We start from the raw sequence: 14,577 nt of genomic DNA on the forward strand, positions 1-14,577 counted from the left end.
GCCATTGCCACGTGACTCTTCATGTGGGGAACTAAGAAGGCAGGAGAACAGCCCCTGAAAAAAACGGCCTTAAAATTGCAATAATGGCGTTGGACCAAACGAGAAAAGCTTCTTTTCCCCCTTCTGCTCTCAATGGTTTGACTTCCCTTCCCATGTCACCTCCGTTCACCTAACTCCTGCACTTCGGGCAATGCCAACACCAGGAGGAACCCTACTCCAACTGGAAGAGATGCTTTGGAGACATCTCCCGCTCCCCCGGCAGGAAGAACTGATGCTCTCTCTCTCTGTCCCCCCACTGTCCCCTGGGGCCACTGGGGCCCATGGAAATCACCTGAAGCATTTCTTGAAAATATAAAGCTCTGGGTGGGGAGAGATTAACCAAAGAACCTGTATGCGTATATGCCTATCCCAGGGACACAGACAATAGCGTGGGGAAGGCCTGGGGTTGGGGGGAGGGGTGCGGGGTGGAGAGGATCCTGGGGAGAAGAAAAGGAACATCTGTAATACTTTCAACAATAAAGATTAACAAGATAAATATATAGATCTCAAACGCCACCCCAACTCGACTGGTTCCAAATGTCTGGGGGTGGAGCGCAGGAATCTACATTCTAAAACAGGGGTCCTCACACTTTTTAAACAGGGGGCCAGTTCACTGTCCCTCAGACCGTTGGAGGGCCGGACTATAGTGTAAAAAAAAAACTATGAACAAATTCCTAGGCGCACTGCGGGCCCAGGACGCGTCGGCTGCTAAGCAGGACAGGCAGCGGCCCCAGGCGGGCCGGATCCATGTCCTCGGCGGGCCGCAGGTGGCCCGCGGGCCGTCGTTTGAGGACGCCTGTTCTAAAACATCCCCAGTGATGCAGATGCTATTGGTCCCTCCCTGTTCCATTGTTCCTTTGGAACTGTCGCTGTCCTTTGCATCCCTTCCTCCATCTGCTCTTTTCTCTCTATATATATTTATCGATTTCAGAGAGGAAGAGAGGGAGGGAGAAAGAGATAGAAACATCCACGATGAGAGAGAATCACCTGATCAGCCGCCTCCCGCCTGCCCTGGGGAGATGGAGCCCACAACTGGGGTTGGAGCCCACAACCCGGGCATGTGCCGTGACCTTCTGGTTCCTAGGTCGACGCTCAACCACTGAGCCACGCCGGCCGGCCAGGACTCTCTTGTTCATGGCCAGCTTGCTGAAGGCAAGGAAACACGTGGTGTTCGTATTTCATTCAGCTCCTCTTTGCTGGATTCCAGGGGCTGTTCTAAATGCAGGGCTCCAACAGTGAATGAAACAGGTAGTCTTCTCTCGTGGGCCTTACAGTCCAGTGAGTGGGGGGAGTCAGACAACACACAAAAAGCTCACTCCGTACAAAGCAGGGAAGGGGACACTGCATGCCAGGGTGTGGTGGAGGTACCCCTAAGGCCTCACTAGGAGCTGAGAAATGAGCAAAGACTGGAAGGCTGTGTGGGAGAAACCATATGTGGGGGGGGGGGGCGGGGGCGCATACAACCCTGGGGCGGGGTGGGGGGGGGTGAGGCAGCGGAAGGCTCTAGAGCAGAAGAATGCTGAGTTCACTCTAGAACAGGAAGGTAGCGTGAGCCCTAGCTGGTTTGGCTCAGTGGATAGAGCGTCGGCCTGCAGACTAAAGGGTCCCGGGTTGGATTCCAGTCAAGGGCACATGTCTGGGTTGTGGGCTTGATCCCTGGGGCGGGTGGGGGGGGTGGAGGGAGAGAAGGGGAGGGGGAGCGTATGCAGGAGGCAGCCAATCAATGGTTCTCTCTCATCATTGATGTTTCTCTCGCTCCCTCTCGCTTCCTCTCTGAAATCAATCACAATACTGTCTTAAAAAAGAAAGAAGGTAGGGTGAGCAAAGAGGAGGAGTCAGCGAGGTCCCGTGAGATAAGGATGGGGACAGCAGCTCCTTCCCGTCAGGGCTCAGCCCCTGGGAAAACTTGGTCTCGGAGGGCGTTACTGGAATTTACAAGGCTTATCACAGCGCTTGCTCTAGATTCAACACTCAGCAAATTCTTGGTGAAGGCACCCCCGGCTGGTGACACGCAGAAGCCTCCTGTGTCTCAGACTAATCACAGTGACACAGAGAAATGAGTCAGCTTAGATGCCTTTATGCTGCACATGGCATCCCTGGGGCTCAACCGGAAGTTTCTAGCGTTGGACCATCTATCCAGCCATCTATCCAGCTTAGATGTTTTCAGATAATTCTTTTCATCTTTACTGCTGAAAGCGTTACATATGCAACCCCCCTTTTTCACCCATTGAATTCCAGCCCCCTGCCACCTCTTACCCCGGGCCATCACCTCCCTATTGTCTGTGTCCTAGGGTGATGCATATATGCATACAAGGTCTTTGGTGGATCTCTTCCCGCCCACCCACCCCCTCCCCCACCGTGAGAGTCTGTTCCATGCTTCTATGTCTTTGGATCTATTTTGTTCATCAGGTTATGTTGTTCATTAGATTCCACCCGAGGACAATTATTTTTTTAACGGAGTGGCAGCTATAGCACCTGGGGCCAAGAGGCATGGACTGACATATAGGGGCGGCGTGATCTTAGAAAGTGATGTGGCCTCTCAAGCCTCAGGTTCCTCGGCTATAAATAAAGGAGATGATAATACCTACGCCCTGGAACGCTGATAATTATGTTTACACATGAAGGGAATCTGACGTATTTCAGGCACCGATCCATATTAACTGTTGTCACTAACATGAATCTATTTAAGACATCTGTAATAGTGCAAGAAGTTTAATATAATATTAAGTTTTAGCCATTCTATATGTTTATGCCTGCTATATGTATACACTGAGTGGCCAGATTATTATGATCTCTGAATGCATAATAATCTGGCCATTCAGCATATATATATATATATATATATATATATGTATATGTATATGTATATATATATGTATATGTATATGTATATATATGTATATTAGAGGCCCAGTGCATGAATTCGTGCATGGGTGGGGTCCGGCCAGCCTGGCCAGGGGGAGGGGACATGGGCGGTTGGCCGGCTTGCCTGCTGGTCGAACTCCTGGTCGAGGGGACAATTTGCATATTAGCCTTTTATTATATAGGATATACACTGAGTGGCCAGATTATTATGCGTTCAGAGATCATCATCATCTGGCCACTTGGTGTATATTATAATTAATACACAGTCTATCACTACAGGATATAATGCTTCCTATATGTAATATTCACATGCCATCCTGGGGTGTCCATGTTAAAGAATGCCATGCAGTTCTATGAGCGATACCATACCCAGAGGGAAAGACTACATGTCAATATGATGGTGATGACCATGACGAGGGTGAAGATGTAAAAGGAGATAAGAATCGTCTCTATTGAGGGGTATTGCTGACCCTTGAGGTATCAATGAAAATATAACCATGAGCCCGGCCGGCGTGGCTCCGTGGATGAGCGTCCACCTGGGAACCAGGAGGTCACGGTTCGATTCCCGGTCCCCGGGGTTGCGGGCTCCATCCCCAATGTGGGGCGTGCAGGGGGCAGCCGGTCCATGATTCTCTCTCATCATTGATGTCTCTCTCTCTCTCTCTCCCTCCCTCCCACCCTCTCCCTTCGCTCTGATGCTTCTCTCGCTGCAGCGATGTCCTGGAAGCTCTGGGTGTCCTTGATCCTGGCGGCCGCGCTGGTGAGGGCGGCCGATGGCAGGAAGAACCGGCCGGCGGGCGCCATCCCCTCGCCCTACAAGGACGGCGGCGGCGGCAGCAGCAGCAGCAGCAGCAGCAACTCGGAGCGCTGGCAGCACCAGGTCAAGGAGGTGCTGGCGTCCAGCCAGGAGGCGCTGGTGGTCACGGAGCGCAAGTACCTGAAGAGCGACTGGTGCAAGACGCAGCCGCTGCGGCAGACGGTGGGCGAGGAGGGCTGCCGCAGCCGCACGGTGCTCAACCGCTTCTGCTACGGGCAGTGCAACTCCTTCTACATCCCGCGCCACGTGCGCAAGGAGGAGGCGTCCTTCCAGTCCTGCGCCTTCTGCAAGCCGCAGCGCGTCGCCTCGGTGCTCGTGGAGCTCGACTGCCCCGGGCTGGACCCGCCCTTCCGACTCAAAAAGATCCAGAAGGTGAAGCAGTGCAGGTGCATGTCCGTGAACCTGAGCGACTCGGACAAGCAGTGAGCGCGCGCCCTGGGCGCACGCCGCCCCGCCCCGCGCACCGGCCCCCCGGGCGCACCGCCGCAGCCACCTGCGTCCCTGTCCTTGAACCCGCTCACGCTGCCCGGCGGCCCCCTCCGCAGCAAGCACGCGCCCTTGGGGCGGATCGTGTCCTGGTCGCAGCGCGGGCCTCGAGTGGAGCTTGGCTGATGGGTGGCTGGCCGACCCCGGGCCTCCCGGCTGCCCCCCGAACCCGGAGGAAGAGGTTGGACTGGCACCCAGCGCTCCGGAGAGGCGTGGATGTCTCCACCGTGTGCAAAGGGGCGGTTCCCCTGGCCTCGTCTGCACTCCGGCTCGCCCTCTGCCTCCGGAAGTGAAGGATGCGCCCCTCAACCCTCTGCTGCTGGTCCCGGTCCCCCTGGTCGCCCTGGTCCCGCCTTCCTCACTCCCCCGCCCCTCCCCACCCCACCCCAACAAGGGACGCAAGATGAACGCTGGTGTGCATGCTGTTCCCACTGCCGTTCACATGTGATCACACACACAGCCTGCAGAGCGGCGCCTCTTATGGTGTCATACCTGATCTGCCCCCTAAAGGGCTGTTCCCAAGTGTTCTGGGCCCAGCGCCCTATTATAGGTTCACGGGTTCTGAGTCAGGACCAGAGCCGGAGGGTGACCCGCCCAGACTCAGAGAAAGGCCTGGCAGCGGGTCCCTGGTCTAGGTTAGGAGGGGGGTGAGGGAGGAGCGGTGGTTTCACATTGCACAGAAGGAAGTCCTTGCACCACAATGTAGTCACCAGGTTGGGGTGGAGGGGGATCTGGGGGAGGCGGGTACATTGGGAAATTGTTCATCGGAGACTCAAAAGCCCCGATAATCTTCACCATGCATCTGTGGAGTGAGAAGGTATACAATTTCACATGCCATGGCACTAAGCAAACACTATTTTAAAAGAGGGAAATATTTAAGAAGATAAGGAGTTGGGTCACGTTGTGGTCTAGGACAGTGGTCGGCACACTCATCAGTCAACAGAGCCAAATATCAACAGGACAACGATGGAAATTCCTTTGGAGAGCCACATTTTTTAAACTTAAACTTCTTCTAACGCCACTTCTTCAACATAGACTCGCCCAGGCCGGGGTATTTTGTGGAAGAGCCACACTCCAGGGGCCAAAGAGCCGCCTGTGGCTCGCGAGCCGCGGTTTGCCGACCCACGGGTCTAGGAGGAAGTCAAGGCTCCATGTCCAATGGGGAATCTACGAACTCTCAGAAAGCCACGAGCTTCCTTTTCAAAGAATGGACTCCCAAATAAAAGATGGGCAACCTCAGGCCAGCCTGCATTTTTTTTTCTCATGCATTCTTGAGGTTCTCATGTTGTGGTCTCTTGATGGAAGGACGTGGACATAATTTAATTTCCTGAAAAAAAAAATAATTATTTTCACTCTGCTAAATTGCCCCGCCGAAAGGTTCCCTGCGAGTGACGTTTGTAGAATCCGATCAATGCGAATGAGATTCCAGTCTGATGGGTGGGAATGAGCAGGCTCAGAACGGTTTTCCCTGGCAGTTCCCAAGCCCTGGGCCCTATGCGCCCTGCCAGGGACCTCAGGAAGGCCTGTTCGTTACCTGGGTTTGTGAGAGATGGAAACCGAGGCTTCCTGGCATCAGACGGTGATGGAGGATCTAGACACATCCCCCTGGAGAGCACGGATTCGGTTTCCACCCCCTGCCCCGACAGTGTCGTTTCCGTTACTCCTGAAACTCTGAGACCTGAGCAGAACGAGCGGTTTGTAAAGGAGCTCCTGGGTTCAGAGATGGGCCCGAAGTCAGGACATGTGCATGTAGTGGGAAACCTCCAAGTCAGACTCGGGCAGGACACGCAGCCGAAAAGCTGAGAGAAGGAGGTCCATGTGATTGGAATGGAGGCCGATGGAGGAGGAGGAGGAGGAGGAGGAGGAGGAGGAGGGGAGGGGAGGGGAGTGCAGGGCAGCCTCCGGCCACACTGCAAAGCCAGCCCCTGTGATGGCATAAGCACAGAACCCAGCCGATAGGAGAAGGACGTTGAGCCCGGTTGTGGGTAGAGCAATGGAAGCAATCTGATATGCTGCCGTGGGGGTTCTTGTACGTACAAAGTTTACCTTCCAGTGGCTCAAACTGTATTTAATTGTGTGGTGTTGTTTTGTTTATAAATGAAGAAAGGCTATAAGTATAATTAATTATTTTATAGGTGTGCTATTAAATTATAGAACAAATAAAGAGACTCTAGGATCCTATGGGGTCTCGGTGTGCCGTGCGATGAAGGAGAGAGGGTGAGCCTGGCTCCGTGGGTGGCCTAGGAGCGCTGTACGTTAGGAGGGCTTCTGTCCGGCCGTGGTGAGCGGAACCCCTGGCCCACATCGTGTGATCGCCCGCCTTTGGGGCCTGGCACCTCCCAAGAGATTCAGAACCAGGCATCCAAGAGCAGAAGTGCTGGGGATGGCTCTCAACCCTGGTCCTGGGGGTTTTCCAAGACTTACAGATCCCAGCAGCTGGAGAGAGAATTCTCTTTCTTTTCTTTTTTCTTTTCTTTTCTTTTCTTCTCTCTCCTATCGTCCCCTTCTTCTTTCCTTCCTTTTTTCTTTTTCTTTCTTTCCTTCCTTCTCTTTCCTTCCTTCCTCCTTCCTTCCTCCCTTCCTCCCTTCCTCTTTCTCTCTCTCTTCCTTCTTTCTTCTTCCTTCCTTCTTTCCTTCCTTCCTTCCTCCCTCCCTCCCTTCCTCCCTTTCCTTTCTTCTTTCTTTCTTTCTTTTCTTTCTTTCTTTTTCTTTCTTTCTTTCTTTCTTTCTTTCTTTCTTTCTTTCTTTCTTTCTTTCTTCCTTCCTTCCTTCCTTCCTTCCTTCCTTCCTTCCTTCCTTCCTTCCTTTCTTTCTTTCTTTCAAAATATATTTTTATTGACTTCAGAGAGGAAGGGAGAGAGAGAGGGAGATAGAAACATCACTGATGAGAGAATCATGGATCGGCTGCCTCCTGCACACCGCCTACCGGGGATCGAGCCCACAACCCGGGCCTGTGTCCTTGACCAGAATCGAACCTGGGACCCTTCAGTCCGCAGGCCGACGCTCTCTCCACGGAGCCACACCCGGTAGGAGAGAGAAGGCGTCAGCTGTGCTCACTGTGTTCTCCGAATAAGGAAGACTGAGCCGGGACGCCTGGAGAAAGGGCCGCAAACAGAGGTCTGCTGTCCACCGCGCCGCCCCTTTGGCAGCCGGGGCGCGGCGCCTGTCTCCCACGAGCCAGACCGCGCCCTGAGTTTGTACATCTTCACGTTCACTTGTCACGAGGCTCGGCCTCCCTTAATTTAAATACTTCCACTTCCCAGCGTCTCACGTGCTCTGTGAATTGACTTACCTGCCATTCAAGAGACTGAACTACCAATAAAAGAATGAAACTGCATACGGTTGCTTTGCTGTTTGGATTTGAAAGGGCTTTCGTTTAACTTCACACTAAATAATTCAATTTAGTTCATTCAATGGGACCCAACACTCCACTTAAATGAGACTAAGACAGTGGTCGGCAAACGCATTCGTCAACAGAGCCAAATACCAACAGTACAACGATTGAAATTCCTTTCGAGAGCCACATTTTTTAAACTTAAACTATATAGGCAGGTACATTGTTATTAACTTAATTAGGGTACTCCTAAGCTGGCCTTTGCTAAAAACTCAAGGGGCCAAAGAGCCGCATGTGGCTCGGGAGCCGCAGTTTGCCGACCACTGGACTAAGGCATTCCAATTGTTTCTGAAGTTGGATGATTGATTTTTTAAAAAACAAAAACTATTTTTATTGATTTCAGAGAGGAAGGGAGAGGGAGAGAGAGAGAGAAACATCCATGATGAGAGAGAATCATGGATCGGCTGCCTCCTGCACGCCCCACACTGGGGATGGAGCCTGCAACCCAGGCATGTGCCCTTGACTGAAATTGAACCCGGGACCCTTCAGTCCGCAGGCCGACGCCCTATCCACTGAACCAAACCGGTAGGGCGATTGATTTTTTTAAATCCTCACTGAGGACATGCTTAGAGAGAGGAAGGGGAGCGGGGGGAGACAGAGACAGAGAGATCGATGTGAGAGAGGAACATCGTGCCTCCACTGGGACTGAACCCGAAACCTAGGTACGTGCCCTGACCGGGAGTGGAACTGGCGACCCTTCGGTACACAGTGTGATGCTCAACCAACCGAGCCACACAGGCCGGTAGATAATGGACTTTCCGTCACAAAGTCAATGAAAAGGAATTGGCTGCTACTGGGTGAACAAATGGAGAGGAGGCATTCCTAGCGAGCATATCTGATGATGGGCCTGTCACCCCTGGTTACCTCCCTTCCATGTGCCCTTGACCAGAATCAAACCCGGGACCCGTCAGTCCCCAGGCCGACGCTCTATCCACTCTGAAATCAATAAACATATATTTCGGAAAAGAAAATGGGGCCTGACGGTTCTTCTTTTGATTGCCCTCCTCCGCTTGTCCTACTGGGGACTTCTAATCCATCCCATCTTTCGTGCATCTCTCTGCTCTTTGAGCGGTGCCAGTTCATCCTGATGAAGTACCAAGGGCCTGAGCCCCATCCCGACTCCAATTCCTTGAAGGGAAAGAGTGTGTAATAAACTAGGCACGTGTAACATCTTCCTAGCCACCACCTCCACCCTTCAGATTCTGCTGCAGGGACACTCTGCGCACAGCAAGACCGCAGCCTTGAACAAGGATGCGCTGGCTCATGTGCGGGGCGGGGGTGCTGGGTACCAAATTGTAAATTGGGTGTCTAATCAAGGCTGGAAACTTGACATTTGATGTTTGAAAGTTCAGCAAAAAGGTTGGAGCGCTGTCCAAATATTTACATCTGTCGTTTTGCTTTCTGCTTTTGTTTTTGTGGTGGTATGTGTATATTTTTAAGTTTTTGTTTTAGTTGAGTAGCCAAATAGTATACAACTCGTGTTACCATAGGCACCACATGTCTGTTTTCCCATGTGCTAGAAGGGGCTCTGTTGGTGGGATCTGTTTCTGGATGCCTTCTGGAGTTTGGGAAGCTAAATTTTAAAATTCCTTTTTTTTAAATATATATATATATATATATATATATATATATATATATATATATATATATTTATTTATTTATTTATTTATTTCAGAGCGGAAGGGAGAGTGGGAGACAGAGATAGAAACATCCATGATGAGAGAGAAGCGTGGATCGGCTGCCTCCTGCACGTCCCACACTGGGGATCAAGTCTGCAACCCAGGCACGTGCCCTGTCCGGGAATCGAACCGTGACCTCCTGGTTCCTAGGTCGACTCTCCACCCCTGAGCCACGCCGGCCGGGCCTCACCCTTGTTTTCTTGGTAGATGTCTTCCCGCAAATCTGATTTTTGCCTGTCTGATTTAGCACTTAGGCCTCCCCCGTTGTTTTTTGTTTTTAAATAAACCACATCCAGGGAAGCTTCTGATAGAATTGGTGTACCCAGGCCCATTATTAAAAACACAGGATTGCCGAAACCGGTTTGGCTCAGTGGATAGAGCGTCGGCCTGCAGACTGAAGGGTCCCGGGTTCGATCCCGGTCAAGGGCATGTACCTTGGTTGCGGGCACATCCCCAGTGGGAGGTGTGCAGGAGGCAGCTGATCGATGCTTCTCTCTCATCGATGTTTCTAGCTCTCTCTCCCTCTCCCTTCCTCTCTGTGAAATATCAATAAAATATATTTTAAAAAAAAAACACAAAAAACCCAGGATTTTATGATAGGACCTAAGGGTGAGGCCTCGGCTTGGAAAAGCAGACGCCCCTGGCTTTTGCTGAGGCCTGCTGCCATGAGCATCCTCTCTCTGCCTCCTCCTCCCAGACCCACACACGGGAGGACCTTGCGGACACTTTGTGGTTGGCGTGGCTGGTACCTCTCATTTCAATCAGCGACGGAGACTGCATTTCCACTCTGGGTTGCTCGGGGGTGACTTCAGAGGGGCGACGGGCTAAGGGCTCCTTTTATCACACCACGCGAAAGCACGAAACCTCTTCCTAGGGCCTCTGATGATATAATTGAAGATGTGTTCCCTGGGAAACAGAACCCCCAAAATACAGCCTTCGAAAGCCCGCGCTCACCAATTGGCTGGGCAGTGGAAATGTTAAGGAGAAGCTGGTGGGATGCAAAGGGTGGTGGCACAGGGGTCCCAGCGCTTCTCAGCAACAGCTCCTCCTCCTCCTCAGGTCCTCCCACCTCCCGTGCACCGTCCCTTTATTTTACTAGACTTCGTTCTTCCTTCCTTGTCTGGCCTGTAGCTGAATGGATGTTTTTCTTTTAAATTCCCTCTGTGCTGCCCTTGCTGGTGTGGCTCAGTGGATAGAGCGTCGGCCTGGAGACTGAAGGGTCCCGGGTTTGATTCTGGTCAAGGGCACGTGCTCTGGTTGTGAACTCGATCCCTAGTAGGTGCAAGAGGCAGCCGATCAATGATTCTCTCTCATCATGGATGTTTCTCTCTCTCTCTCTTCCTCTCCCTTCCTCTCTGTGAAATCAATAATAAACATATATATATTTTTTAATTCCCTCTTTGCTTCTATTTCCATTCTTTTAAAGAATACCCTTAAAGTTTTAACTTACATTTAATTTTAGATTTTTGTAACAATGCCTACACATATTCAATAACACTGTTGTTGTTTTCATCATCGCTGTGAAAACTTACATAGCACATATATGTAGGAGACCAGAGCTTGTATGTGGACAGTACTGGCTCATGGAGGTTTTCTTGGCATACAGTACACCTTGCGCTCTCAAAGGTATCCTATTAAAAGAATAAATTAGTGGTTACCCTACTTATAATAGCACAGCATCTGACATTATTTTACATAATTTATTTGTCTTCCCCACTAGAATGTGTTATAAGGATAAGACATTTTTCTGTTGGCTCATTACTTCTTATATTTTAAATATACTTTATTATATTTACTTTATTATATTATGTGCCCCCTGCACGCCCTACACTGGGGATGGAGCCTGCAACCCAGGCATGTGCCCTGACTAGGAATTGAACCATGACCTTCTGGTTTATAGGTCGATGCTCAACCATGGAGCTACAGGGCTAGCTACAACTCTTCAAAGAAATTATGCTTTCTTTGGGCATCTGAGGACTGCATTGTCATATATTTCTCTTCTCCCCCTTCACTTGCTAACTCCTACTCAATCCCCCGAGATTTAGTTTTTTATACTTTCTGGATTGGACGTTACAATGAATTGCAATTATTGCTTTACACTCTTTTTATCCCCAACTTGACCTTAAATTCTTTGATAACATTCCGTTCTTTTCCTGTTTAAATGTACAGCTGTTAGCACCGTGCCTGGGCATAAAGGAGATGGTAAGCCAACGTGCAGGTGATGAAAAAAGTGATTGTTGTTTACATTATGTTGAAATAATTAGAATAGGCCCAAACGCAAAGCTTATTTATGAAAAAAGAAACTTTTCATGCTTCTGTGTTAGCCTCACACTTCGTTTTCAGCACACATTGTAGATATCGAGCCATCTCTCTGCACCGTAATTTTTCCTTTGTCTCATCTTTCAACTAGAGGCCCGGTGCACGAAGCCCGTGCATGGGTGTGGTCCCTAGGCCTGGCTGGCGATCAGGGCCGATCGGGGCCTTCCGGCTGCTGGCCAGGGCCTTCCTTCCCTGGCTGCCAGCTGTCAGCCAGGGCCTTCCTTCGTGCCACACCGCCCCCTGGTGGTCAGCACATGTCATAGCGAGCGATCGAACTCCCAAGGGGAAACTTTGCATATTAGCCTTTTATATATAGAGACTAGAGGCTCATGCAAGAATGGGCCTTCCTTCCCCTGGCTGCCGGCACCGCCTTCGCTCCCGCTGGAGCCGCCTTTCCGCCTTCCCACGCTGCCCAGAGGCCCAGAGTGACTGGGGCAGGGTGGCTGCTTGGTGCCTGCATATGCAAATTAACCCGCCATCTTTGTTGGATTAATTTGTATACTCACTCCCGACTGGCTGGTGGGCGTCACGAAGGTACGGTCAATTTGCATCTTACTCTTTTATTAGTGTAGATAGCCCTTTACCGCATATTCTGTACCAAATAAATTTCTGCATCTGATGCCTAAAAGATTTCTCAGACATTAATATGTTGTTATTCATAAGTGGAAAATACTTCTTTCTTCCAATTACATTAGGAAAACTTCAACCTTTTTCAAAATATGTTTTGATGTAGCACAAAAATTATTTTATCTTGGAAAACAAGCATTCCTCAAATACTTAACTATTAACAACTGTAAATAAGAACTTTTAGGAATCTTCACACAGAGATAGCCTAACTTCTTTTCCTCCCAGTTTTATTTTTTTATTTTTTTAAAATATATTTTATTGATTTTTTTTTTTTTTTACAGAGAGGAAGGAAGAGTGATAGATAGTCAGAAACATCGATGAGAGAGAAACATCGATCAGCTGCCTCCTGCACACCTCCCACTGGGGATGTGCCTGCAACCAAGCTACATGCCCTTGACCGGAATCGAACCTGGGACCCTTCAGTCCGCAGGCTGACGCTCTATCCACTGAGCCACACCGGTTTTGGCTTTTCCTCCCAGTTTTAAATGCGATGGCTTCATTTTGCAATATCCTTAGGCAACATGCACACAATGGACACGGAGCCTTTGATTACTCATTTTATTTTCATATAAATTAACATCCTAAAAAATTGAAATAGAAACACTAAATACAGTATTGCACATAGCGATCTTTGTTAAATGCCCTATATTTTCATTGAAGAATATTAATATACACATTGGAAGGAGGGAAGGAGACGGGAAGACTACAAAACGACAACCAAAAATCCCACTATGCTCTCTCTGCACTTCAACGACAAACTAAGGTAGGAGACCATACTTTACATAAATACAAACTTAGTTGCGAGGCAGAACGCTCTCTTTTTAAGTTGCTTTCCACAACGGGTTTGCCATAGCCATAAATTCTCCTCTTTATCTACAACCGTAACCCCCAACAAATATCATTAAAATCATTTTTACAAACCACACCTATTCACGTGAGACAAAACCGTCACAACGCATCATAAGCTGACTCGAAGCACCCTCAGAAGAGTCATAGATTTATTCTTTTCCCTCCAACATAAAATTCTTTCCTAGGCTCCTTCAAAGAATGAATAGTTGCATATTCACTTTACAGCTTTGCATCGCCTGCCATAACATACGGAGATGGTCCCAAGGATGTCAAAATACTCCAACAGGTGTGTTTAATTAACAAGTTCTAGGCAGATGCCAATCCAACCATTAGTCACGTCTGATGATTTTATGAGCATCACCTATTTAAATTCCTCCAAAATATTGCATCATATTTTCTTTGTGAAAGGCCATGGCAGAGTGCTAGAGGGGCACACCTTTAGTTTTCCTTCTTTCTGCTACAGATTTGCTTTATGTTGGGTTTCCAAAGACAGTCTGATAAAAAGCCCTCCATAAAACACTGCTTTCTGCCTATATGAAATGATTGATAAGAGAGGGGATTCCTTCCGCTATATTTTTTCATTTCCTTACCAGCAAAAATACGATCATCTTTTTTTCACAAATATGTATTTATGGAGAGCAACTCAAAGAGTTGGGGAAGCCTTCATGACGATAGATCAGTGGTACTGAAATCTTAGGACAGAAAACAGAGACGTAGATGTGAAACTGATACAACTCACTAGAAACGACACTTCAACCGTACATCCGCACGCGGTCGTGTGGAGCACTGGCTTCCAGTAGCAAGGACTCTTGCTGTAGAAGGAATATTCTCAGAAAGGTAAATTTTAGGTTACTGGGTAGCACGTTCAGAATGAATGCAGTTACTGCCTCCTCTAACATGCTGCTTCGGTCTATCGGTGTAACACCATCACCTTTTACAAAAAGAAAAGGTGTCAGATTCTACACTGGCCTGCTGCTTTAGCACTTTCATAGGGACGTACAGTGAAGTTCAACCATCAGTCGGCTGTCTAGAAAACACAGAGATGACGCAAGGGGTCAAGAAGAAAATGATCGGAATGATGCCGTTCCCTTCTGGCCTTCAGGTCGGCTGAAGGTTGTGTACGGGACTCATGTTCATCCTGCTTTCCTTTGTTCAGGTTTTCATGCTGATCTTTGCTTTCTGAAAAGAAATGCGCCAGAGAAGAGTTCTAGTTAGAAACAAGAAGTTTAAAAACGTCTGGAGTTTTTAGAGGAGCCCAAACAAGACCTTTGCGTTTGGACCAAATTCTCTGGGAAAAGGTTAAAGGTCAACCAGCCCATAAAGGAAAAAAATATATATAAAAGTAGGATACGTTTCATCTTTTAGAATTTTCACCAGGACACACCACTCGATATTTTTGAGTGGAAACCAAGATTTTAAAATTTCGTTTCTAATTGATGGGAAAGAGCCCCAACCCAACTTTTTCATCCTCAGTTTTATGTACACATACACTAATAGGAAAA

The 14,577-nt window shown here is 49.0% G+C and overlaps 2 protein-coding genes across 2 annotated transcripts in view; one reads left to right on the forward strand and one right to left on the reverse strand.

Annotated features, from left to right (window-relative positions):
- The window catches only part of GREM2 (gremlin 2, DAN family BMP antagonist), a 67,783-nt gene extending 63,498 nt beyond the window's left edge, over positions 1–4,285 (forward strand). Inside the window, exon 2 of the mRNA XM_080651219.1 lies at positions 3,618–4,285. Coding sequence (XP_080507345.1) covers positions 3,620–4,147 — 528 coding nt within the window. The 5' untranslated portion in view covers positions 3,618–3,619 and the 3' untranslated portion in view covers positions 4,148–4,285. The remainder of the gene's footprint in view (positions 1–3,617) is intronic.
- Positions 4,286–12,772: 8,487 nt separating this feature from the next.
- The window catches only part of FMN2 (formin 2), a 160,054-nt gene continuing 158,249 nt past the window's right edge, over positions 12,773–14,577 (reverse strand). Inside the window, 1 exon segment of the mRNA XM_080650940.1 lies at positions 12,773–14,254. Coding sequence (XP_080507066.1) covers positions 14,228–14,254 — 27 coding nt within the window. The 3' untranslated portion in view covers positions 12,773–14,227.

This window comes from Plecotus auritus, assembly GCF_963455305.1.
Source record: "Plecotus auritus genome assembly, chromosome: 14".
NCBI lineage: Eukaryota > Metazoa > Chordata > Mammalia > Chiroptera > Vespertilionidae > Plecotus > Plecotus auritus.